Raw genomic sequence first — 27,834 nt, 5'->3', positions numbered from 1 at the left:
TTCTTTTCTTTTCTTTTCTTTTCTTTCTTCTTTTTTTTTTTTTGGTTGAAGTTTATTTTGTCAATTCTTTCTTTTAGGCTTCCTGCTTTGCTTTCAGTGCCCTGTCCACAAAATCTTTGCCTTGCCTAATCCAGGCTACAAAGATTTTATTCTGAGTTTTATTCTAGAAGTTTTATAGAATATTCTTATTCTTATTCTTATATTTAAGAATATGATGCATTTTGGGGCGCCTGGGTGGCGCAGTCGGTTAAGCGTCGGACTTCAGCCAGGTCACAATCTCGCAGTCCGTGAGTTCGAGCCCCGCGTCGGGCTCTGGGCTGATGGCTCAGAGCCTGGAGCCTGTTTCCGATTCTGTGTCTCCCTCTCTCTCTGCCCCTCCCCTGTTCATGCTCTGTCTCTCTCTGTCCCAAAAATAAATAAACGTTTGAAAAAAAAAAGAATATGATGCATTTTAAGTTAATTTTTGTATGTAGTATAAGGCCTAAGTTCCCATTTTCGGTATATGGACATCCAATTGTTTCAGAACCATTTGTTTGAAAGATTTTCCTGTACCCATTGAATTATGTTACCACTTTTGTCAAAATAAGTTGACCATATACTTGTGCATCTACTTCGGGTAACTATTCTTTTGCAGTGCCAGTGCCACACTCTTTTGATTATTATAATTTTGATTTTTGTAATTTTTGATTATTGCAATTTATAATAGGTCTGCGGATAAGGTAGTATAAGCCCTGCAACTTGGTTCTTCTTTTTGAAACGTTTTTGGACTTGGGGCATGTGGGTGGCTCAGTCAGTTGAGCTCCTGACTTTGGCTCAGGTCATGATCTTACAGTCTGTGAGTTCGAGCCCTGCATTGGGCTCTGTGCTGACAGCTCAGAGCCTGGAGCCTGCTTCAGATTCTGTGTCTCCCCCCCTCTCTCTCTCTGCCCCCCTCCCACTAGCTCTGTCTCTCTCTCAAAAATAAATAAAAACATTAAATTTTTTTAAACATTTTCAGGCTTAGAAATTAGTCAAACGAGTATGCAAAATGCTGATGTCCTGATCCATAAGAAACTAAGAAAAGAGAGATGTGTATTTTTTCTTTTGTTTTGGTTTTAGTTTTTCTTGTTGTGTTTTGTTTGTAGAGTAGAAGAAAAGACACAGCTCTTTTTGGCATAATGATCCATAATGAAATAAAAGGCTTAGAGGTCTAAGCAGTGATGCATATCTTTTCCCTGATTTCATAGACATTTTACCCAAATGCTAATGAATGGTTTTAATGACTAGCCTTCTGTACCCCTCCACAACCCTCCCTTCTGGATCCAAAGAGACTTTGTCAATTCTCACTTCAAGCACAAATTCAGGGGAAATCAGATGGAATAAAATGAGTGACAGCCTAGGGCAAAGAAAAAAAAAAGGGGGAGAAAGCAGATGCCTGGGTGGAGGACAAAAGGCCTAAGAGACTCAGGGGGCAGGGAAGTCAGAGGAAACCAGAAGAAAGCTCAGAACCAGGGCTCCTTTTGCAAATCCAAGGTGAACTCTGTATGGGCTCATAAGCTGTGTTACACTATCGTCAGCGCTCAGTGTCCAGACCGGAGCTTCTTTGACTAATTATAATAGTTTTCCAATAATGGATTGAACCAGTTTTCTCTTCCAAACTCTTATAACAGAATAAAAAGATTACATGTTTAAAGGACCAAAAACAAAACTGCTCTATTTTTTATTTCTGAAATGGCATGAATGCAATGTGAGGGGTAAAAAATCTTTCACAGGTGTCTGGACATTTTACAGTAATTATTTAAATTGTTTAATATCTATATGTTTTTATTTTTTTAAGGTTTACTTATTTATTTGGAGAGACAGAGAGAGCAGGGGAGGGGCAGAGAGAGAGAGAGAGAGAGGGAGAGAGAGAATCCTAAGCAGGCTCCAGCGCAAAGCCCGACCCAGAGCTAGAACTCACAAACTGAGATATCATGACCTGAGCCGAAACCAGGAGTTGGATGCTTAACAGATTGAGCCACCCAGGTGCAGCCAGATGTTTTTTGATCAATCTCTGCAATGTTTAGGAATTTTAAAAATCTCTAACCTTAATAATTAAATGGTCAGTAATAGTGTTGATTGATCCCATCTTCAGTAAGTTATATTTGGAACATATGTACATCAAATTTAGGAAGAGTCATATGGATATCTGCTGATTAAATAAGGATAACCAAAATCAGTGAATATGATTCATTTTTAATGGTTTAATGATTTAATGATAATTACTGTTTTGCTACAAGATAGCTAGTCATAACAGGAGACTGGCACACACACATAATCCATAGTAAGTCCATTTCAACACAAACCAAATCATCAGTAGTCTTCTCTTGACTTTGTTAATTTTCGGTATCATATTGCCATTTTTTCTTAATACCACACACTGTTTCAGTTGTGTTGCTGTATCCATTTTATCCTGACACACCTAAAAAGTTAAATGTCTACATTTTGAAAGATCCAAATAGCCTGAGTTCTCTGGTTCCCAAACCTTAAAGCTTTACAAGTGAAATAGTACCCTGATAATTCTTGAGCTTCTCTTCCTTTCTCTATTTCCTGGCAGAAAGAATAAGTGCTGCAAAACTGGAGGCAAAAGAAACACTTTAGCCAAGAGGCTGTGAATGGACTTTGGGAATCACAGTTGTTAAAGGGGAAGTGGCAGGGCACTGGGATGTGGTCACTGGTTCCATGATATTTGAGGGTAAGAGGAGAAGACTGGAAAGAAGAGAGGTTATGATTAAGGGGGATTGAAGTAAGGTAAGGAATATGAGTGGGGAACTCCATTCTTCCTAGCCTTGCTCTCTCGGGGGTCAGTCTGGGGCACAGTAAAATCATGGGCTTGGAGTTAATGCTCTCATCTGCTAACTACATCTAAAAGTCCTTTTATATAACAACCAGTCATTCATCCCACTACTAAAGTAAGGGATTTAAAAATATAAATATTTGAGATAGTTAGACTGGCTTACATATATTACAGCCAGCCTATAAATGAGGATCCCAGAAACATCCTTCTTTTGATTAGAGAAAACAGCTACAAAACAGGCATGGGTGGAAAGCTGGCAGCGTTGAGGGCAACTCTCAGGAAGCAAAAGGGAGCAGAAAGGGGAGGCCTGGAACATGGGGGCTGCGATGATGCTTCAGAACCTGAGGGTGCTGCACAGTACAAAGGGCTTTCCTGCTCACATCTCGTTTTCTTCTGGCAGTGACCCTGCGAAGAAGAGGTACCTCACCAGTATACACAGGAAGAAACAGAGGCTTACAGAGGTTCAGTGGCTTGCCAGTCATCACAGCAGTGGTAGCTGGTAGGGCTAGAAGAAGCTCACACCCGGGCACCTGCCTCTGAATCACATTCATTGGTCATTTTGCGGCTTCGCCATCTTCTTTGACTTGATGATTATTGGACAGACCTCATTTGTAAGAGACTGTATTACCAAGCTTCAACAGCACTGAAAATTACATTACTGTGTTCAACCATTAACTTACTCAAAAAAGAAGGCATAATTTTTAAGTTATTTCCTCAGCTCATTTAGCAATACATAGAAAGTCACATTACATTGACTGCATTAGGGGAAAAATTACCAGCCAAAAACATTTATTTCTATACAAGTTTTTTTTTAATAATCTACAAGGATAGTTTACTAATTTTTCAAAATTGTGTTTTCATGTATAATGTTATATTTTTATGAAGAAAATGATTTGTTTCCTTCTTTTCCTCATTCTGAGAATAAAAAAAAAGTCTTCCACCTTTGCTCAAAATAATTTTCTCTTCCAATTAAGCTACGAACAGTCCTAATTATGCAGACATTGTTATAATTAGCGGCCACCACCTAAAGCAGAATTTTCAGAAAGTTCAGAATTGAACAGGGCAAGATGTCATTTGATGTATTTTTTCTCCTCTGATTGTTCACACAATTTGACTTCAATGTTGCCATCACTGAATGCTTCTCCTTTTGTCTCCTCCACTGGGTTCTGTCTCTGGGAAAACACTGCTTTCTTCTGCATCATTGTAATTCCTGAATTTCCATGCCTTCGTGCTGGAGATAAGGTTTCTTTTACTATGCAATAACAAACTGCAGACAAAAAATTTTTTTTGAAGTTTTCGTTCATAAATGCATAAACAATGGGATTGCAGATGGAATTGGAAAATCCAATTATTTGCACGATAGCAAAAATCATCTTGATTGTGACATCATCATATTCCTTTTCAAAATTGCCTGAAATAAAAAGTAATAGTCTACCATGTATTATGTTTTCACGAGCATAAAATAAAATTTCTGTTTATCATATATCTTTACCAAACACTTACACTTGTACAAGTGGTTAAAGGTGTGAAAAATACTCAAGGCAATTTTGGGAAGAGCCATCTGATGTCTGAAGAAAAATGAGCTCTGTGATGAGTTCCCATTCTTAGAGAATCTTGGCTTACAAGCTTAGCCTGGTGCCCAGCACATATTAAGGAACTTACCGCATTTCGACTTGATTCCAAATGTCATGTAAACTGGAAGCAGTAGTTACCATTCAAACGTTCACTTGTGTTATAGAAATACAATCTGTATCTGAGAATCATGTTAAGTCTCAGATTATCACAGGTAATACACCGGGGGTCTGGCTGAAATCCTAGGTGTTATCAAATTCATATGGTTCAAGTCAGGATTCTAGATCTAAACAGAGAATGCTCATAGGCTGTCACACCTCCTCCATGTTTGAATGGTTTAGGGAGAACAGGGGACAGAGCATGAAAAAAGACTCTCAAAAATGTTTCTGTCCCTTCTGTGATTATTAAAGGTTTGTTCAAAATTGTACATAATTAACCCACCATGTAATGATCTGGTAATCTTGAAAATACGAGAGAAACCCATTAAATGTTTGATATTTGATTACCCAAGGGAATAGCAACAAATTTTTCAATGATTCATGGTCTAGTCTAGCAAGAAATGAACTAGAACTTCTAACAAATGAGAATGAAAAGCACTCACTGTATTCAGTCATCATGTGCACGATGTGGAAAGGTGCCCAGCATAGAGCAAAGAGAGCCACCACTGTCACCATCATAATGACAGCTCGCTTCTTCTTCCTGGACCCACAAGGACACATCGCATTAGTTAACTTCTCCTTGGCAAATTTGTCAAATTGATATCAAAGCTATTAAATAAAGTTTGAGCCTAAGTCTCTCAACCATAACTTTTCAAATATTAATAAAGTTCATGATAGGTTAATTGTGGGCTGTTTATCATCTCTTCCCATTGCTATTGCCTTCATTCCCAAATCTCTCATCTTATAAACACAATTATGAAGGATGCTCATTATAGATCTAACACTCTGCTAGATGCTTGGCATGGGTTATGCCATTAATCTTCTCAGGAAGCCATTTGACAGATGCAGAAACTGAGGCACGGAGAAGGTTGAGTAACTTGCAAAGTCAGATGACTAATAAGGGATTTAAACTGTAAGGGCTAGTTTGAACTTAAAGTTAGGCAGCTAAAGTCAAGTGTTTAAGCTCTTATTCATTTTTATGTTGAAGAACACTCTTCTGAGGAAATGAAGTGGAGAGTGAAATCAGCAATAAGTCCCAAAGAGCTGAAGATCCAGCCCTGGACACTGACAGGGAGGATTTCTTCATACAAACTGGACGCTAGAGGTCGCTGCACACTTGAAGAAATGATAGAATTTCATCTAACCATTAAACTTCTAAGATTTTTGTTTTTGTTTTTAATAGCTGTTCCATGTAGATTATAAAATAAATGATACGGAATACAAGTACTATATCAGTAAATTGTGTTTTAAAATTTTTATTAATGAATATAATCACAAAAGAAAGCCCTTATTATGATAGTATAGATAATAATAAAGTAAATAGCATACTCTGGTCACCAAAGAATTTTCATACAGATTTCATGTATTTCAGCATCATCTGAGGATGGGTATTTATTATGCTCCCTGTCACACGTGAGGAAAGCAGAAGCCTTAGGCGTAAGGATACTTATCTGCACCATGTAACTGCGAGTGGTAGAGAGGAGAACACCACAGCTCTTCCTAGCATGTCATCTTCACATATAGATGAAAATTCAACAGTTTTCCAAATTGTCTAAATACCTGCTATTCCTAAAATCTCCAAAGTTGAACGTCAGCCCATTCTGTGAACATGAATTACAAATGGCACTTGGGCTAAAGTTCCCAAGAATTGGGAGAGCTCTAGCAACTTCCCCCTCAAGCACGACTAATTAAAAGTATTTTAAACGGAGGCGACTGCTGCATTAAACAGACCTGGCTATTTTTGACATTTCTTTTCCGTGAATAGTTCGAAACACTGAGCAGTCCCCCACTCTTTTCTTTATCCAAAGTTCATAACCGATTTTAGTGTACAGGATAAGCATCAGCATAAGAGGCAGGAGGAACAGGATGACAAGGATGAACGTGGTATAGATTTTCTGGTGCGCAGGGCTGGCCCACTCTTCCAGACAGCAGACATGCTCCTTTTCATATAAGAAGTCATACTTAATCTTTAACATAAAAACAAATCAGTTAGAGGAGGCAGAGTCAGCATCAAAAGAACAGAAAACAGCCACGTACTGCTATAATGCTGCAGTTTTCAAATCCTCCTGTATTTACTGTGGATCCATATTGCAAATTAGATACGAGTTTGATTGTTCGTTTGTTGTAAGGTGTCATTTCCTCCACATCATTTCTTACATTCATAACAGTTCTATACTTTCTTTTCTATTTTAAATGGAATTGAGGTCAATAGGCTATTTTTTTAATGTTTCTCAACTTTTTTTACACTGTAGTCAGAATTTTTTCAATTCGATGAAAGAGCTATACTCTTTGACCAAAGTATGTATGCATACTGTCCAGATGAGGATTATTACTTTTCAGAGGAAGAATACACTACATCAATCAAGGTACATATGAAAAAAAGAAAACATCTTGTAATTGCACACCAGCTAGTTTAATGTTCCATTATATTGCTTCCTCAATTGTTGAAGAGACAGATTTTGGCAAAGTATCAGCTATCTTTCAGTTCACAGTACTGAAAGCTTGCATTTTGTTACTGCTATTTCAGATTGCAGTGATCAGGTTGCTTGCAAAGATTTTAGAAAAACAGCTAGCTGATAGCTTTAAGATTTGAGATGAATAAGAAATTGGGATTCAAACTATTGTCTATCTACAAATATTCAGACTCAGCTATCAGCCTTTGAGGTAGATATTTTACAGAAATGCAATGTCTCTTTGTTAATACTATTTCTGACAGAAGGTTGGGTTCAAAATATTATTAAAAACAATATTAATAACAGTAGCAAATGCTAAGAAGGGACAAACTAAGCAAAGTCATTTATCTGGATAATAAGAATAAAAGAAAATTTATCAAAACTATTGCCATTTTAGTCACTTCAGAGATTTCCAGATGAAGTATCCCTAGGTCCTAGACATATTTCTGCCTCCATTCCTGCAATTTTTATTGCCAATCCTTAGTCAATTGAATGGGGGGGGGGGGGAAGCTTTCTGGTATACTTATCAAAGGCAAGAAAATTCAAGTTCTGATCTAGGTGTTATTTACAAATGCAACAAGGGATGCAAACACTTACTGAATAATAATTTCAAGATCCAAACTCCCTGGGAACGGGATATTAAGGTGAAATTCATGCTGACCCCATGTAGGCAGAGCCCACAAATGCCAACGACCATGGGGGCAACATATTGGCACATCTTAAAACACAAAGCTAGACTGATAGTCTCCAAGGGGATGCATGCTGCCTTGGGAACAAGCAAAGACTTTCTGAGTGCACAGGCACATGGTTTTATGGGAATCAATTTCAGATTGTCTCTTTGGAACCATACAGTTCTCTAAAATTCCACTGCCTAGGGGAAGCCTGAGATTGAGTGTTGTGCTGGCCCTGCACTCCCAGCTCGCTTCTATCTCTCTTCTCCCCATCTACATAAGTCAGATGTCTCACTCAGTCCTACTCTTACTATGAGGCACTAAAAAAGGAGGTGGTTTGAACTACTGATGTCAGTGAAGCCACCGTAATCAAGACACCATAAATCCATGATAGGGTTTTGTGTTTTCCCTATATCAAACATATTTCTATTCTGGCTTTAGAAGAAAGGTATTTTGACAGATGTTGAGATGTTGTGAATTTACATTTTTCATACAGTGAAGAGGCAGAAGTGATGATGACAATTTTAATTTAGCCACCTCTTTGCTTCCACCCCATGAAAATTGTCAAATACATCACTCCTGAGAGAGAGCCCATTGACAGCAAAGCAAAGAGAACATCAGTGGGTGGAAATGGTAAAGTTGGTGGTGTTTTATTTCATCCAGGTGAGAAATTCAGGCTTTATGCATGCTCACACACACTCTCTGTAATAGAATTTAGAAGTGGGAAGGTGGCCATGGGATGCATATTAATAGATTTATTTGATAGGAAAAATGAAATCACACTTTTTCCTGACAGAAAGCAAATCTGATTTAGCTGATTTGTCTGATGGTGAGGACCGACTCTGCCAATTACATATGTATTTCCTAAAAACTAAATGAGTTACATATTCAAAACATATTTAGAGCATATGATAAAATAATTTTATTTTAAAAAATAGACAAAACTCTTTGTGTTCTGTGGGCCAGAAATGGGCCCCACAAATGACTACTGGGTTGGGTCACGTGTGAAGCCTCCATCAGTATGGGATACCTGCCGGAATAAGGACAGCCTTGGAGAAAAGACCCAGCCACTTACAGTTGTGTGTGGAAGATACATGAGCACCCTGCTGGAGCAGGAGTCAGAAGCCTCAGTGGTGTTATCTTTGAAAAACCCATGAATAAGGAATCAATCATGGGCAGCAAAGTCACTCACAGAGGGCGATGATACCAGTACACCTGTCCCTTCCTCTCCCCATCCTTAACACCAGCTCCCAAGTTGCCAAGGGCAGCCATTTTCTTGGATGGGAAGAGAGAAAGAGAAACGCCCAGTAAGGAAGCAGAGAAGAAGGGAATCACCTCCCCTTTGCATATTGTAGGATTCTAGACCTAAAAACAGTTCAAGCTAGAGCTGGGAGACATTTTGTGTTGATTGAGAGTATGGACTTATGTGATTGTGACACCGGGCTGGAATTTTAATGACAGAATTAACAAGTTGTTGTGACTAAAAGTGACCATAGGAATGTTGCTATCTGAATGGCTGAAAGAATTACAGGGTCTGCTCAGAGCTTCATCCACAACATTTTGTCAGAGTATTGGAAAGTTCTCAGGTCACATTTTTATAGGTAGCAAGGGATAGAATAAAATTACTTCCAGCTCTCACCTGTGGAGTCCAGCTCATTCAATATACCAATTACATAAAAAAAAAAAAGAAGAAAGAAAGAAAGAAAGAAAGAAAGAAAGAAAGAAAAAAAAAGTCAAGTAATGTTTTAAATGTACCCTTTCCTGAGGGCTCATTTGCTATCCTTGCCAATCGACATTTGCCATCTAGTAAAGTTTCACTTTTGTCTATATCAATTTAAAAAGGTATAAAAGGATACAGTTAAAAAAAAATTATCTAGTGATCAACCCACTACTGCCTTTGAAGACTACTGTCTGGGCTAGATCACCGATGCAGGACGTGTATGTATGCCCCATGGGATAGGCTGGGTCACCAAAAACAGCACAGTATCCCCTTGCTGTGAATAGCCAGACAATGCTAGACCATCAGTTTAAGGTGTGGGGGAAAGGGAGAGATCAGATAAGATGATCCTGTCACACATTCCAATTCAAATTTCAATTTGTCAATGTATGGGAGGCAGAGAAGAAAGGACTTATGAGGGACAATCAACAAATAAGCAGATGATTGATTACAATTTTTTGATGTGTTTTAAAAATAAAATAAAAATCTAAAGCAACCGTTGAACTCTTAAAATGTAATAAGACACGGGAGGCCACTAGGAAAATATGTTTGGCTGACAGGAAAATGTAGAAAATGACTCTGATAAGTTTTCTTTTAAGCATTAAAGTCTTAACCAAGGAAGAACTAGATAAAACAGAGGAAAAAATCTTAAAACAAATTATTTTATTTCATTTGAAAATTTTTCAGTGAAATAATTGGGGTCACCAGAATTTGCTATAAAGCTCTTGCAGGAAGAAAAATGATTGTAATTGAGAAGGCTGGGGAACATTTCAATAATATGATGATCAAGCCAGCCCCGAACCTACCTCAAGGCGTTGTACATGCCACATGGGTGATCCTACGATGACTGCCAGCAGCCAGACCACACCTGCTAAGACATTAAAATCATCAGAATCTGATTCAGTGAGTGAAGCAGAACACATGCATACTTAAGCATAAAGCATATGCTGTAAGCATGAAGACTCCTTATGTGCAATCATCTCTGCCCTAGAGCAGTGCAGTGGGCTACATGTTCCCACTGATGCTATTTCTCTGTCCTCAAAATTGTTGCTAGAATAGTCTTCCTGATACATTTTTAAGTGTTTAATCAAAATCTTTAATAGTGTTGTACTACCTATAAGATAAAACTTAAACCCTTAACATGATCCCTGAGGTTCTCTCACTTGCCTCTCTCTCCTGTTATATTTCTGTCCACGTTCTTCATTTCCCAGGACTTAACTCAAAAGTCACTGTCTCTAGGAAATCTTTGAAGGCCACCATCATTTCCTGATAGAACTAATTCCCTGTTGGCTCCATTTGCCCTCTAGAGTGGCACCTTTGTTGCCTTAGTTGTTTCTTTTCAACTTCTTCTAAGCTCATTAAGGGCAAACACAATGCAGTTTATTTTTGTACTTGTTTGTTTCCCTAAACAAGGGAAATTTTCCCCAAAGAAAATTCCTGGCCCTCAGAAGCACCTGCTGTTTGGTTGTCAAACGGATGAATAACTTAAACATGATATTGATCACCCTCTACAATTTCTTCTTAAAATTGAGTACATTTATCTTATGCATCATAATATGAGTATCATTTTCTTATTTACAAAGCAAACATTTGATAAGATACCAGAATGTTCTTTCCAAATTTCCTGTCCTTCATGATTTTGTTGACAGAATTGCTTTAATGATGTGTCCTTAGCAAGGAACAAAAGAGAATCAGAACAGACTAGGATGAGGCCATAACCAAGAGACCCACCATCAATTCTGAGAGAAATATCCCAGTTCAAATTCTTCTTATTCTATCTGTATTAGGTACTATTAAGAAAACAGCATATTGCCTTGGATTTCAAGGAACTGGGACTCACTTAAACCATAACTGGGGTTTATTATAAAGAAATACGTGAACTGGCACTGCCTATAGATAGTCATTATTATTCGATGATTCAAGACAGTTCTCAGACTCACAAATCAATCTCTCTCTATCCACATCGCCATAAACATCTGCTCTAATCTAGTCCAATCATTATCTCACTATGTAATCTTATGTCCAATCACTTTTCCAATCTTTAGTAGAAATTCTGGATTCTAACTGAGTCTAATTGACTTAGCTCCTTGCCAATCCTTCTGGGTCTACTGCCTGTTCAGGGATAGAAAGGTTGAGGTTAGATGAATATTACTGGTGTAAATGAACCTTTGTGGGCAAATAAGTCTAGCAGGTCTCTGATGGTGGGGGCCTGGAGGCAAAGCAGTCTCAGCTAAGAGGTACTTGGCCAGAGAGAGACATCAGGCAACACGTGTGAAAGCCCCATGGGATGCTGAGCCTTCTTGATTTAAAATCCTTTGTCTCCTATGAATTTTTTGGGTAGAAACTGCCTTGACTGCCTGTTATCGACTTTGCCCTCAGATGCTGAGACTCTCTACTTCTCTTTCCTTTTTTAATGACTTCCCTCCTCCATGTATTCCTTTCCTCATCCTCTTTCTACACCCACACATGCTTTTCAGATGTTTTGAAGGTGGGAAGATGTCCATTATTAAAAGCCAAGAGGTCTTTGAATTCTTTGTAGGGAGGATGTGACATAAATTTGAAAATAACTAACTAACGAATATTTTCCCCGTTGGTTTATCTATTCATTTCATACTATGTAAAATGAGTTTGGCATGGCAAAACCCTTAGGAGTTCTTTCTGTAATTCTACTGTCCCATGCTGGCTAAACTCCTAAAGCAGAAATAAATGTTTACCTATTCCTCTCAAGTGAGATACTAGTAAAAATTGCTCTTTTTGGTTATTGCATTAGTTTTTTCCTCAACCTTTCATTATTTAGCTGTAATACATATGCTACGGCTCTACTTTAAATGACTCAATTGTAATTATCGAATAGAGAAATGCTTCCATCTTACTGTGCTAGGCTTTAGGACACCACTTACAGTTTGCCACTTATCAAGAGGTACATGCTCCTCATGTCTTGCTGACTCAGAAATGGTTACATCAAGCTGAGGATGCAGGAATGTCTGAAGCAAAATTATGAAGTGGATGGAATCTGTCTTCATCAGGCACCTCCAGCACTCAGCAAGCACCTAGTGTCCCCATGAGCCCCGCGGCTATTGTGTCCTCAGCACTGGGGCCTCCTCTGAGTAGCACCCTCGTTCTCTGCCCATCTAAAAACACCTTTCCTTCCCCCTGTCAAAATCTACTGGGCCTAAGAAGGGCATTTTAGGTTACACGCCTCTTTCCTCAGGATGACAGTTTACTAATCTAATAAATGTTAATGTGGTAATGCCATTGAAGGTTATCTTAAATCAACTAAAAGTAGTGCTTAAAAGTTTAAGACTTAAACTGAAGAAGTGAATCTGAGATAAGGAGATTTGAAGTGTGAGGTTAGGACTGAAAGAAGAAAAGGAGTGGAGGTCAAGGTAAAATGGGGAGAGGACTAAAACTCCGAAATTACTCCCTGATGCCTACAAGGCTAGACAAGAAGCTACTCGTCCGCTTCATCAATATAGTTCACATTGAAGAAACTTTTTTGTTCTGTACTGAAGAAGAGCATGAGTACTGCCACTGGCACACTCTCACCTAGCATGGTGAAAGCCCTTCTGTTGGTGTATTGCCACTTCATTTTAAAAGGATGCACAAGTCCCTGGTGCCTTTCGACAGCAATGCAGGTCATAGTAAGAATTTCTGTCACGATAGCAGTTGACTGGACAAATGGCAGCATCTTGCAAATGAAGGCACCTGCAGCAAGGAAACAGGACCAGTTAAACATCAAGATAAAAGTTTTATCTGTGTTTTTGTAATTGTTACAGTTGATTAATTCTGAGCCTCTGTTCAAAAGTTTTATGATTATAGCAACATTATAGACTCAAAATAATTGAAAAAGATTGAACTGGCTGATATTATCTTTAAGTTCCTTAATTATAGGTAATTATGTATAAGAGGACAATGAGAGGACCAGTTAGTATCTGGTTATTGATAACAGGCAGAAAAAAAATCAATGTGAGCTTTGATCGAGAAACAACAAAGTCAGCGTGAAGTGGTCTCCTGGTGTCTCAACTACAGGTAGTCGTCTTTATGTCTTTCTTTTTGGTTCTTTGTCAAATCACGGCAAAGGAAGAATTCTCACCAAAGACTCAGATTTCTTCTTTTATTTTTTATTCTCCTTTGCCTTTCTGTCCAAGACCTTATGTGTGGATTACATCATTGCACTCATAACTGATTTCACTTTCTCTAGTGCAAAGATCTCAAATTGGTGGCCCCGGGCAAGATTTGGTGTGCAAATAGACTTTGCATGATTTGCATAATATTTTTTACAATACTTGAATGCATTGCCAGTATTTTGAAATGTTTACACTATCTGCCTTGCCCCTTCACCATTCATTTGTAACCCTGGTCTAACATTTCTGCTCTTGACTCTATCTTGCTCATTGCTACCAAATTAGTTACTCTGAATTATCAGAGAATCAGAAACTCAGGGAATATGAAGAGTTGGAAGAGACCTCAGAAGTCATGGAGTCCAAGCTCTCACCAAAAATAAAAATCATCTTTTCAGCTTCTCTCATAGGTTCTCTGCCAAGCTCTGCTTAAATATCTGCAGAAGAGGCTTCCTTTCTGGCATACTCCCCTCTCATGCTGATGTGTGGCTTTCCTTTCCTGCTTGGAATGCTTTTCCCCCAGAGAACTCCTCCTCTCTCTTACTCTACTTTTTTTTCCTTAACTTTTTCACCTTCCTAAAGACTACATAATCTACTGATTGGTTTCATTTTCATTAAAAGTTTCCCTATGTCTACCAGAATGTAAACAATCCAAGAGCAAAAATTGTCTGTTTTCTTCCCTGATATATTTCAAGCATTTAGAATGGCACAAGGAGGCTCTCAGCCAGAATTCACTGAATTGAAGATAATGAGTAACCAGAGGGCTTTTAACCTCTCAAAATGCCTCCATTCAGCTTGGGAGAAAGGCTGTCACTGGAGAAAGTGCTTTTCAGTAGTTCCACCCACTTCTTCCAGTTTCACTTTCTGCTTTCTGAGAGTTTCAGAACTAACCAACTATCTTTTCCAAACATCAGCTCTTCGTATCTTTGAAAGAGCCATGCCACTCCTAAGTCTTTTCTTTTATAGTTTCTCCAGTTGTTCTTCATTTGACATGTTTTCAAACCTTTCAATTCCTTGGATGCCTTCCATGGACTTTCTTTGGTTTAGTAACTACATGGTCCTGAAGGAAACCCACCATCCCAAGATGTGGTCTAGCTAAAGCAGAAACTGTAGGATTATATTGCTTCCTTTCCAATACCCCTCACATTATTCTGTGACTGTGACTAGAATTTACAACAACTTTCAGTGCTAGGATTTTCAAATGGTTGGCTTCTGTTGCACTTGAAATCAACTTGAAACCAACTGGGTCCATTTAACAGAAAATTATTATTTTTTTTTTATTTTTTTTTCAACGTTTATTTATTTTTTGGGGGGGGGGGACAGAGAGAGACAGAGCATGAACGGAGGAGGGGCAGAGAGAGAGGGAGACACAGAATCGGAAACAGGCTCCAGGCTCTGAGCCATCAGCCCAGAGCCTGACGCGGGGCTCGAACTCAGGGACCGCGAGATCGTGACCTGGCTGACGTCGGACGCTTAACCGACTGCGCCACCCAGGCGCCCCCAGAAAATTATTTTTAATAGAATATTTTTGTCCATCCAATATTGCTGAAACTAAGGGAAAAGACGTATTTAGATATCACTCTAGATACTTCCTTTCCAATCCTTTTTGGGAGCTCCAAATTTCAATCCAAGAGCCAATCACACTCATTTATCCTCTGTTCCAGTTTCCCAAATCCAAACCCTGTTCAAAGTTAAGGCCTTTCCTTGTCTATTAGAGTTGTTTAAATGCTAAGTGCAGAAATTTGCTTTCATACTAATATATTTCACTGTTTGAATACTGATCATACTATGAATGAATTAAATTACCTTTAATCCTATCTTGGATGTGATACTTGAATAAAGGTAAATGTGAATAAATTATTCATCTGAAAATGTCTCCTTTTTTGTTTTTTAAAAAATCTGATAAGAATTTCTTCTACTCTTTCAACCAAGTTGTTTATTAAAAAATAGTTGGATAGGCTGAGGTTAAGAAACACCAGAAGAAACTTTCCATGAGATAAACATGGATTCATTATCAACACAGTTTATGTGTAACTATCCAAAAGTAAGAATTATTATGGTAATGTTTACTGTAGTCTTATCTCATGGTAGTATTATCCATCCTAAATATATTCATTGTGTCTATAATAATAGCATGGGATATTGGTCAACTGATTCCCTGTTTTTAGGATACGCTCTGATCCTGATTCTTCTGATCTTTTACTTAGCCACTCTGAGTCTCAATTTCATCATTTGTAAAAAGGGATTAATAACACCCATCTGTCACAGGACTTATGGGTGTACTGATGTGATTATAAAATCATATAAATGCCCATCACAGGATGTATTCTTTAATAAATGGAAGCCGTTTTATCATCAAAAAGAATTGAGGTAATTTGGTACATTTAGAGCTAATAGATTCTTTGTGGATACATTCTAAACTACCATCAAAGGGCATCTAGTTTTATAACATTTCCCATTCCCAATCAAGATATGCAGCTCAAAACACTCAAATGATTTGCTCATGTCTAAACAGCTGTCTATTGACAGATGAGGGCCTGTGCTCAGGTCGTCTGACTCCAATTCTTTCTACTATGTCATCCTCACTTAACACATCCATGTTATGTGGCAGTTTTCTTGTCTCATAAATCATCTGTTTAATAATCCACTTGAGAATCTCACACCGGGTTGTCATAGTTCTATAATCTGTCATCTTACCCTTTTAATGCATCCAGACAGCATTTGCCCAACTCATTGCTTCTGACATTTCTTCAAACAATGTTTTAAGAAATTACTGGCTGTGTATTCTTGATCACATTGCCAAGTTTCTTCAGTGTTATGGTATGGTATTTATCCAGGCTGAAGATTTGAGTTCTTTTAAAAATAGGTAGATGTTCAGGTGTCCTGTGTGGCTCAGTCAGTTGAGCATCTCACTTGGGCACAGGTCATGATCTCACGGTCTGTGAATTCGAGCCCCGCGTCAGGCTGTGTGCTGACAGCTCAGAGCCTGGAGCCTGCTTAAGATTCTGTGTCTCTCTCTCTCTCTCTGCCTCTCTCCCACTCATGCTCTATCTCTGTCTCTTTCAAAAATAAACATTAAATTTTTTTTTAAATAGATGCTCTTTTGCTATCCATTCACTTATCTTGAACCTTTATTTTTCATTCTAAACATCGTTGGTATGCTCTTTTTAAATTTGGAGATCATTTTTCAAGGTCTAGAAGACTAAAGCAAAAAAGGCACTGAAGATTTTTTTTTTCTGTCGTCCATTAAATTTTCTACCCTTGTTCTGGTACTCTCTCTGATGACTCTTCAGTCAGCTTGTTCTACACTTTAGATTTCCTAGTGTAAAATTTATAGGTCTGATCTACTTTGGAAGAATGTGTCCTTTGCAACATGTCTTCCTAACAGTGGCAATTTGAAACTGAAATAATCCTAGAATTCCCTATATAGGGCACTGCTTTCTTGGAATGTCCTTCCTTTTTTCTTTATGGGATTACCTGATTTTAATATCAGATTGTGTTTGTTTAAGCCTGCCTGGAATTCCTATTTCTCATATTTTTATTATCCACCATCCACCTGCATTTCCTAACAGCAACACAATATCCTCTAGTGTATAAACTCTACCGTATGTGGGCAGGTTAGGTAAGAAGTCCTGCTATAGAAGACAAAGAATTCTCACAATCAGCTTCCAGTGTTCCAAATTTACTTCAATTCTTTTAATATGTTGAAAGAACACATTGAAGGTGGAAGGCGGGTCGAGGTGGTGCAATCCTGTGCTCACCAGATCTTGAGTGTTAACAGACCACAGCTTAGTTACCGCTTTTGACCTCTGAGTACCCTCAGTTCCTCTGTTACAGACCCATTCCTCAAGCTTCACACTGATCCTTGAGCCTCCCACATCCTTCCAGTACCTTCCCTTCTCTTAAGCCACTTAGCTATCAACAGTTGCTTGTAACTGAGTAAACTTATTTGATATACTCCATTTTTATTATCATTTCTTTAGAAGATGGATTTCCCAAAATGCAGACTACTCTGATCAATGTTCTTTCTGTGTGTATTGCTAACTCTAAAATAACAGTCGGATCCTACTATTACGGTTTTTCCATTGCTGCTTCTATTTCTACTATGTGTGACTCCTGCATAAGAAACTACAAGTCTCCTTTGACTACTAGATTAAGAAGAAATGTTTTTGTTTACTATTTATTGCCTTCTATTTCCAACCTTGACTTATTTATACAACTTTATTTTCCAGAACAAGAATTCTTGTGTTCTGACAGAATGGTGCCCACTCTATCTATTCAATCCTGCCCTCACTTCCCATCATGCATAATATTGGTCTTAGTGGTTCAAATAGAAACAAGACCTCATTATTTCTAAAACTGGTGCTTGGAAATTGAAAACATTTGGCCAGTATTTATTTTCATCCTAGTGTAATGGTGAGTTTAACAATGACCAAAGTGGAAAGGCAGAGTAAAAAGAACAGGGTATTTATATGTAGAAAAGATTAAAACATTCTTTTATTAGTTTAGAAACTGGTACAATGAAGTATAATTGCATGAAAGTATCTAATGATAGCCATTCTCTGAAGAATCTGTTCCAAGGTTAGTAAAACAAAAGCAAAACAAAACAAATAAAAAATGTGAATAGACATATACAGTTTATATTACAAAAAAAAAAAAGGCTACTTTATATAACCACTATTTGAAACAATGGTTTAACGCATTATAAAACAATCTGGAAAAATCTGGCATTATAATTACCTTAATTTTCTGTACCAAAACAAGCCATATTGAAACAATTGATACATTCTGTCCCAATATAGCTTGTGAGTTTCTGGCTTTGTCCAATATGTTTCTTAAGCAACTGTTAATGAGCAAATTTACCAAATCCTGAAACATATTAGATAGTAGGAAAGTGAGGAACAAATGAAATATAGTCAAAATCAGAATTGTTATGCAAGCTGTGGCTGATAACCACAAAGGACTAGAACCGTGGAAGGCCCTCCCAGAGATGAGCCAGGCTCATTCAGTATCCCACAGAGCTCTGTATCTCTGCAGGGGTTCTCAAGCAGTTGCCAATAAGGAAGAGAGGCAGGCCCAAAGCAGGAAGGGAGAAGAGGTTCTACGCTCTGACCCTACCTTATCTGGAGCAGCTCCAACTGCATCTAGTTTAATTTGATGAGGTTCCAGCACACAAGTCATCTGCAATTTTAAAGAAGTTATAAAACCCTTAAGTGGTCTTATACAGTACCCTAGAATATTCTGCCTACTTAAAGCATACAAACTGAAGAGGAAAATAGTTGCTAAATATCTGAAAAGAAATGTGTTGCCTATCCCTCCTAGGATCTTGGCCCTTCTGATATTTATTCCTATTTAGCACGAGACTATGACAAAGCACTCTAGTTATTATTTTAAGACCTATGAAGTGTCCACTAACACTGCATTTGTGTAGCAGGATAGAACTTAGCCCAAGGGAAAGAAAGCTTGGTTTGGGGCAAAGGAGAAACCTAGGAGGAAGCAGAAGGAGCCTTAGCTCTTGCAGAGTGGAGGGAAAGACGGAAGAGCCCTACAGCTACCGGGTGCCAAGAGAAAAATTGGTAGAGAGGTTGCCATAGGAAACAGATAGAAGTTGAGCCATTTTTCTCCAGAATTGTTGCTGGACTTAGGGAAGGAGACAGAAACTGCCCAACTGGCTCTGAGAGGAGGCACGTCTCAGTCCACTTGAGCTGCTGTGGCATGCTGTGGTATGACAACATACCACAGACTAGGTGGCTTAAAAACAAGAGAAACTTATTTCTCACAGTCTGGAGGCTGGAGATATGAGATTAGGGTGCCAGTATGGGTGGGTGAGGACCTCTTCCAGGTCATAGCCTTCTTGTATCCTTACTTGGTGAAATGGGTTAGGGAGCTCTGTGGGAGCTCTTTCATAAGAACACCAATTCCATTCATGAGAGCTCTACCCTCTCCACCTAAGCACCTCTCAAAGGCTCCACATTTTAAAACCATCACATTGGGCAATAGGATTTCAACATATAAACTTGGGGTGGGCACAAACACACAGACCATAGCAAGGCACTTCCCCTAAGTGGAACTGAAGAGAAACCAGATGAAATGAAACACTGCTGGACCCTGTCTAGATTACAAGAGAGTGAGAGTTGTATCCAGCAAGGAGAGGTGTTGTGATGATTACATTTATGTCAACTTATATATACTGATTCATAAGTTTTGGCCAATTGTTCCAACTGTTGGAATTCATCCATAGTTTATTCCTTTGTATTGCTTAGCAATATTCCCCAGTTTGTTTCATCATTCATCCATTGAAAAATATCTTGGTTATTTCAGTTTTTTACTACTACAAATACAGCAGTTATGAATATTTGTGTACAGGCTTTGATGTGAACATAAGTCTTCATTTTTCTGGGATAAATGCCCAAGAATGTCATTACCTGGTTGTGTGGTAATTGCATGTTTACATTTATAAGAAACTGTCAAACTATTTTCCAGAGTGGCTGTATCATTTTACATTTCTGTTGGCAATGTATGAATGACTCAGTTTCTTCATATTCTTGTTAATATTTAGTGTCATTTCTTTAAATTTTAATCATTCTGATAGCTGTATAGTGATATCTTGTGGGTTTTTTTTATTTCTCCAATTTCTAATAATGCCGAACATCTTCTCATATGTTTCTTTGCCATCTGTATATTCCCTGAGATAAAATGTCTCCTCATATCTTTTACTACCCATTTTCTATTAGAATTATCTTTTTATTGCTGAGTTTTAAGAGTGTTTATATGATCTAGATGCTAGTCCTTTGTCAGACGTATTATACATGCTTTATAAGAATTTTCTCCTAGTCTGTAACTTATCTCCTCATCTCTTCACATAGGCTTTCACAGAGTAAGCGTTTAATTTTGATGAGGCGAGTTTCCCAAATTTTCCTATTATGCATTGTGCTTTTGGTGTCTGTTAAGAAGTCCTGGAGATTTTCTCATGAGTTTTTTTCTATAAGTTTTAAAGGTTTGCATTTACCTTTAAGTCTGTGATCCATTTTGAGTACATTTTTGTATAAAGTGGGGTTTTTAAGCTAAGGAGTTTTTGTTTGCTTTATTTCTTTTGGACTATGAAAATCAATTGCCCCAGCAATAATCGTTGAACAGGTAGTTCTTCCTCCTTTGAAATGTACCTTTGTCAAAAACAGTTGAGATATTTGTGTACATATATTTTTGAATTCTCTGTTCTATTCTATTCATCTAGATCTATCTCTCTGCCAATACTGTGTCTTGATTACTTCACCTACATAGGAAGCTTTAATATTCTGTAAAGGGAATCCTCCCACTGCATTCTTCTTTTTTTTTTTTTTTTTTTTTTTTTTTTTGTCAAGATGACCTTAGCTCTTCTAGGTCCTGTGTCTATTGATATATATTTTAGAATAAGTTTTCCAAAGCATATTGTTTTCAAAACTCCTTGAAGGGATTTTGATAGAAATTACATTAGACCTATTGATCAATTTGGGGAGAACTGGCATCTTTGCTATGTTAAAGTTTTCCAATCCATGAACACAGTATATCTCTCCATATACTTATGTATTCTCTGACTTCATCAGCATTTTGTAATTTTCAGCACATAGGACCTGTATGTTTTTGGCTCACAGCATATCTAAGTACGTATTTCATTTTCTTTGGAGTAATTATAAAGAGCATGATATTTTTCATTTCAGCTTCTGAATGTTACTTGTTAATATGTAGAAATACTGTTGTATTTTGTGCACTGATCTGGTATACTGTGACCTTGCTGAATTCAATTATAGGAGATTTTTCTAGATTCCTAGAGATTTTCTCTGTAGAAAATAATGTCATTTGCAGATAAAGGTAGTATTATTTCTTCCTTTCCAAACTGCATGTCTTTTATTTTCTTTCTTTGTCTCCCTGCAGTGGCTGGAATTTTGAGTACTATGTTACATAAGAATGATGAGAGCAAACATCCTTGCCCTGTTCCTGATTTTAGAACAAAAGTATTCAGTCTTTTACCATTAAGTATGTTATTAGCTGTAGGCTTTTTACATTGTCTTTATTAAGTTGAGGAAGTTTATTACTAACTTGCTGAGAATTTTATCATAAATAGTGCTAGATTTTGTCAAATTTTTTTTTCTGTGCCAATTGCTATGATTATATGGTTTTTCTTCTTTAGCTAATTATATTGATTAGCTATGGTGGATTACATGGATTATTTTAATCAACTTTAATATTGAGTCAGTCTTACATACCTAGATAAATTGCACTTGATTATTCTTTTTATATGTTGTTGTATTCTGTCTGTAATGTATTAAGGATTTTTGTATCTAAATTTCTAAAAGATAGTAGACTGCAGTTTTCTTTTTATTGTACTGTCTTTGTTTGGTTTATTAGAGTAATAGGACCTCATGAAATAAATTAGTAATTCTTCCTTCTGTTTAAATTTTCTGGAAGAATTTGTGTAAAATTAGTGTTAATTTAAATGTTTCATAGAATTCTCCAGTGTAACTATCTGGTCCTGGATATTTTTTTGGAGAGATTTTTCAGTTGCAAAGTAAATTTCTTCTTCTCTTTCTTTTAAAAAATGTCTTTTAAATCACAGAATTATGAGCAAATTGTTTAAAGTCAGAAGGGCTATAATGAAAACGAATAGGTCTCTGCCCACCCTTGCTCATCTGCTGTTCTAGTTCCCAACACCTACTTGTTTTTAATTCTTCTACCAAGTACCTTTACATCTCTAAACTAATTGCTTTATATAGCCTTTTCTTCATTTACTGATTTTACTGATATCTATTGACTTTCTTCTAGGATAGATGGGCTTTTGGTTCATTTTTACCACCTCTCACTCTTGCTTCTCTCCACAGCTTTTAATTTTCTTAGAATTATAACACTCTCTTCAATAACTTCTTTGGAAAGGTTTTGGGAGATTATTTCCTAAATTCTTGAATGGAGTCTTCTCTATCTTAGGCCCATAAAGTAATATACTTAAACCCCTATTCATTGGCCTATCAACTTCCAACAGCTTATCTTGTCCCCCACTTTGTAAGATAATGATACCCCACCTCCTTCCTCCTTTGCTTCCTTTCTTTTTCCTTCAAACTTCTATCAGCTCACGTTTGCATTTACTTTATCAACACGGATAGCTTTCCATTCTGTTTCATAGCCATATTAAATCTTCTTCACTTGACCTATATTATAATTTAAAAGATTAAAACTATAAATAGCATTTTCATTATTTTATAATGGCAAAGCCAACATGTATGTTCTAAATACATTTCTCTTCCTCTGATTTTATAATCATGATCCTTGTTAACTTATTTAATGCTCTAAAGTGCCATATTTTAATGTGCTTTATATTTGGACCATAATTTTCTTCTAGAGTATTTTTGCTTATTATTTTTTCCAGGTATTTTTTTATTGTATTTTTTCTAGTTGGAAGAAGAAACATGTACCTTCTTCAACATAGTCTAGTGGTTTAGAGTATGAGGTCTGGAATTACTGCCTGGATTTGGATCCTGGATCTACTACTACTTAACTGTGCGACCTAAAGCAAATTATCTTACTTCTCTGTGTCTTGGGTTTTCTTATTTTTATTTATTTATTTTTTAATTTTTTTAACGTTTATTTATTTTTGAGACAGAGAAAGATAGAGCATGAACGGGGGAGGGTCAGAGAGAGAGGGAGACACAGAATCTGAAACAGGCTCCAGGCTCTGAGCTGTCAGCACAGAGCCCGAGGCGGGGCTCGAACTCACGGACCGCGAGATCATGACCTGAGCCGAAGTCGGCTGCTTAACCGACTGAGCCACCCAGGCGCCCCAGGTTTTCTTATTTTTAAATGTAGATGATGATAATAGTACTTGTCTCACATAGCTATAAGAGGATTCAGTGAATGGGGTGCCTGGGTGGCTCAGTCGGTCAAGCGTCTGACTTCAGCTCAGGTTATAATCTCACACTCCATGAGTTCCAGCCCAGGTCATAATCTCACACTCTGAGTTCGAGCCCCGCGTAGGGCTGTGTGCTATCAGGTCAGAGCCGGGAGCTTGCTTTGGATTCTGTGCCTCCTTCTCTCTCTGCCCCTCCCCCACTCACGCTCTGTCTCTATCAAAAAATGAACAAACGTTAAAAAAATTAGAGAAAAAAAAAGAGGATTCAATGAAATAATAATAATAATGTGTTTAGGACATGCTTGGCACTGTGTGAAAGTGCATTCATAAATGTTAGCTATATTTTTGCTGTCATCATCACCATTATCACCATTCTTATCACTTTTATACTGTATCTCAACTTTTCACATAACATTTGCTGCTTAGAATAAATTACACACATGTTGAGAAAACTAGACAGCAAAATGTAAAAGAATGAAACTGAACCACTTTCTTAAACCATACACAAAAAATAAATTCAAAATGGATGAAAGACCTAAATATGAGACAGGAAATCATCAAAATCCTAGAGTAGAACACAAGCAGTAGACAGAGGCCATAGCAAATTTTTACTAGATATGTCTCCTGATGCAAGGGAAACAAAAGCAAAAATAAACTATTGGGACTTCATCAATATTTGTTATTTTAAGATTCTTCTAGAAGACTACTGACTTCTAATTTTGATGGCTGCAGTTTTTGTTTTTTTTTAATAGACTGCTGTATAACTGTTATCATAATATTCATTTTCAATGGATTCCTTCCCTACTTTTTCTTTAATTTCATAACTTCTTGGTTCTTGTGTTTCATGTGAATATTTTATAAGTAATTTCTTCAAAAATAATGATTTTAAAGTAAGCTCTTTAAGTTCTCGTGTATCTGAAAATGGCTATAATTTGACTTTAAATTCAGTATCATCTTTCTTTGGAATATTGAAGACCTTTCTTTATTGATTTTTAGCATCTTTATTGTCCATGTGATTTTTCCTCACTTACAAGTATCCTGGTTTACTATTTGGAAGATTTTATTGATCTCTTTGCAATTGAAATTCTGAAATATTGCAGGGATATGTTGGAGCATGTACCATTTTTTACTCTTTTTCTTTGGCCTTGTATGCACCTTTTGAAATTAGAGATTTCTAACTCATTTATCTCTGTGCTTTTCTTTGTGCATTTTTGTGTGTGTGTGTGTGTGTGGAACTCCTATTAATCAGGTGTTGGAATTGCTGGATTGATCTTACTATGTTTACCACTTTTGTTTCTATATATATATATGTATGTATATACATACACATATATATATATATATGTATATATTTGCTTTATAGATTCTCTTTGTCTTTTGCTCCACATTATGGAGATTTTCTTGTCTTTGTCTTCCATTTCTTATAATATTTATATAAATTCATCAATCACATTTTCACTTTTAAGAGCTTTTCCTTATTCTTGAATTTTTTTTCAGAGAAGCTTACTCATGATTTATGAAGTCAGTATCTCCTTAAATCCAGAGGTCTCTCACTCAAGATCGGTAACTCATTCATGAAAATGAGACATTGTGTGAAATATGGACTGGTAGTCCATTTTCCATTTTTTAAAAAGCCAAATTAAACTCCCAACAGATTTCCTTAAGTGTAACTTGTAACTAAAACACAGTAAAACCATCATGTACTATATAAGATGTCTAAAATAATGCTCTTGGTTGAAAAACAGAGTGGTTGTTATCAAATGGTTTGTACCTATGCTTCTCTGCATGCAGCATTTTCATGCACATCATTAATATCTCTTTTCAAACAAGGCATAGCAAATAGCACACATAAATTAAAAAATATATCAGAAAAATGAAGGTAAAATTTGCAACAAAACAGGGCAAATACCTGGGGTGTCCTGTTACTTATGAAGAAGGGAACAGATTGGAAATTTGAAAGAGGAGGAGGGTTGAAGTATAATCACTGTCACTGGTTGTGGTAAGTAAAGTCATGGGTAAGCTGGGTTGCAAAGGTGCAATTTCAGGGAAACTATCAAACTCAGAAGCTGACAGATTCTTTATCCTTCTTGTGTTGGTAGGGGCTACTAAACGGATCTTCAGGGTGGCAGATGACACTTCAGGATGAAAAAAGACAGAACAGTGCTTTATTTACTCTCTTCTAGCTCACGTTTATAGAATTCTTTGCTTGGCGCTATAAGAAATATTAAGCAATAATATCTCCACCAACTTCAAGGGTAATGATTAGCGTTGTATCTGTATAGCCCACAAGTTATTTTCAGCAAGCAATGTCTAGTGGCTAAATTGAATGTTTTCGAGCTTATCACTGTGATTAATTTTTCCAACAGATATTCCAAACAAATTCAGTACTTGTTAATTTATCAGCATGACATTTAAAAAATTCTTCAGCATCTTCCTCCTTGACCTCTTCTCAAAGCCAGTCTTCTTTGCAAGTGTTAACAAAGAGCTGCAAAGAATGGCTCAATTGCAAAGAATGAATAAAATGACATGATGTTTCTCTTGGTGTCAGCAACATTTGGCACACGCATCTCTTTGTGGACACTCGGCATGCTTTTCAAAACATCTATTTGTAATGTTGTTCTACCAACTATATTTGGAACATAGCTAAAGAATGTTTCTATGTATCATTTTGCTTAAAATGTTTTATTAATTTGAGGGACATAAATTTTTTCTTATGTAAACATCAGCATGCAAATTGTGGTGCTGAATGATACATTTACTGTAGAAGTTTGAGACTTAAAAACAAATAGTAATTCCACTGGGAAAATATCAGGTGAGAAGACATTTTTCAGGGTTATGTCTGTAAATATAAAAATACTACTTAGAGTTTATTTCTAAATTAATCTATAAATAATCCATTCCTTCCAGTTTCATTTATCTGTCTTGTTCCCTTTTATTTTGCACATCTTCTTCAAACTGTCTGACAATCCTTAGTTGCCTTATACATATTTAAGAATGTGGCAATGTACAGACAACTGGTGTTCTGTGCATTCATGGGCTGGAGTGGCCCCAAGAAAGACTCTGATTTAGGATGAGTAGGCCTACACCAGGGGCCTCATGGATTATAAGACCTTAAGGTTTTTCTTGTGGAGCCAAAGCTCATACTAATATTGTAATTCCGCTCAGAGCACTTCCTTCAATTACCTTATAAGAAGAATCTTCTGGGTGTATATTTGTGCCAGAAAACAAGTCCACTACAGTAAAATTATGCATGTTCTGGTATTTTTCTTCTAATTTTTGTTATTCTAATAGCTATAAATACCATTTTAGCAAAATAACTGAATTGGCTTTTTCCTCTCCACTGATGGCAATAATTAGACTTTCAAATAATAGAATTAAATTAGTCCAGGTTAAATATTAGGGAAATAAAGCAAAAAGAAGAATTAATGTGATTTCTTTATGCTAAAATGTTAAAATAACTCACTGTCAAGTAATAAAGGAGGATTTTTTTGTGTTCATAAATGATAAAAGATATGGAGAAGGTCAGGTTAGGCATCAGAAAAGAATCCTTGAAAATGAAGGTTATCAGCCAACAAAACACATTATGAAGTGTCCTTCCCAAGAATTGCTAAATGAAATTTTCAAAATATTCATGTAACTCATGTACTCTTTTTCTCACCAAACATACAATAACCTCAAATTAGTATAAACTAATGTCAAAACAGGGAAATTAAGAAATAAATTATATGTCAATATGTTGTAAATTACTAAATTATTAAATCATTTTTCAAAGCATATTTTAAAATGAAACAGAAAACTGAAACAAGCAGTAAACAAACAATATACACATATGCACACACATATACCCAAACACTAAAATGTTTCTATTTTTCTAAAAATATACATAGGAAAAAACTAAAATGTAACACACTAAAATGATCACTGTAATCATTTCTGGATGTTGGAATAAATAATTTTTATTTCTATTGATTTGTTTTACATATTAATTAATTAGGATATTTCAGACTGCAAATAAAAGAAAATTCTTCTGTGTCTTCCTCTCTCTTCCCCTTCCCTGCTCACACTCTCTCTCTCTCAAAAATAAACATTTTTTTAAAAAGAAAATTCAATTCAACTGAACGAAAACATAAGGAAAATGTATCATTTCATATAAAAGGCATTCCATAGGTAGGGAAATAACAGTGTGGTAAATTCCACAGCTGAATGATTTCACCACAGATTGGGTTTTCTTCATTGGGTTACTTTGTCCTCCTCAGCATATTTTTGCTTTTGTTCTTAGGATTGTCCCTTTGTCCGAATAAATGACTGCAGTATCTCAGACCATTTCAAAAAGCAAAAGAGTAAAGAAAAGTATATATATTTTTATAAGCCCTTTATAAAAATGAGGAAAACCTCAGACCCCATGGCCAAAATGGGCCACATGCCCATTTTTAAACTCATTATTGACAAG

General features: G+C 36.7%; 1 protein-coding gene across 2 annotated transcripts in view; it reads right to left on the bottom strand.

Annotated features, from left to right (window-relative positions):
* Window positions 1–2,194: 2,194 nt before the first annotated feature.
* QRFPR (pyroglutamylated RFamide peptide receptor) overlaps window positions 2,195–27,834 on the bottom strand; it is a 46,300-nt gene continuing 20,660 nt past the window's right edge. Inside the window, exons 2-6 of one of the 2 annotated variants that reach the window (XM_019829007.3) lie at window positions 12,933–13,091; window positions 10,193–10,257; window positions 6,277–6,512; window positions 4,989–5,086; window positions 2,195–4,226 (exon numbers count right to left, since the gene is read on the bottom strand). In XM_019829007.3, the coding sequence (XP_019684566.2) occupies window positions 3,886–4,226; window positions 4,989–5,086; window positions 6,277–6,512; window positions 10,193–10,257; window positions 12,933–13,091 (899 nt within the window). In that variant the 3' untranslated portion in view covers window positions 2,195–3,885. The remainder of the gene's footprint in view (window positions 4,227–4,988; window positions 5,087–6,276; window positions 6,513–10,192; window positions 10,258–12,932; window positions 13,092–27,834) is intronic. The other variant, XM_011281672.4, reaches the window with a different exon arrangement.

The sequence above is a fragment of the Felis catus genome, chromosome B1 (assembly GCF_018350175.1).
Source record: "Felis catus isolate Fca126 chromosome B1, F.catus_Fca126_mat1.0, whole genome shotgun sequence".
NCBI lineage: Eukaryota > Metazoa > Chordata > Mammalia > Carnivora > Felidae > Felis > Felis catus.
This window is presented reverse-complemented; position numbering and strand designations above follow the sequence as displayed.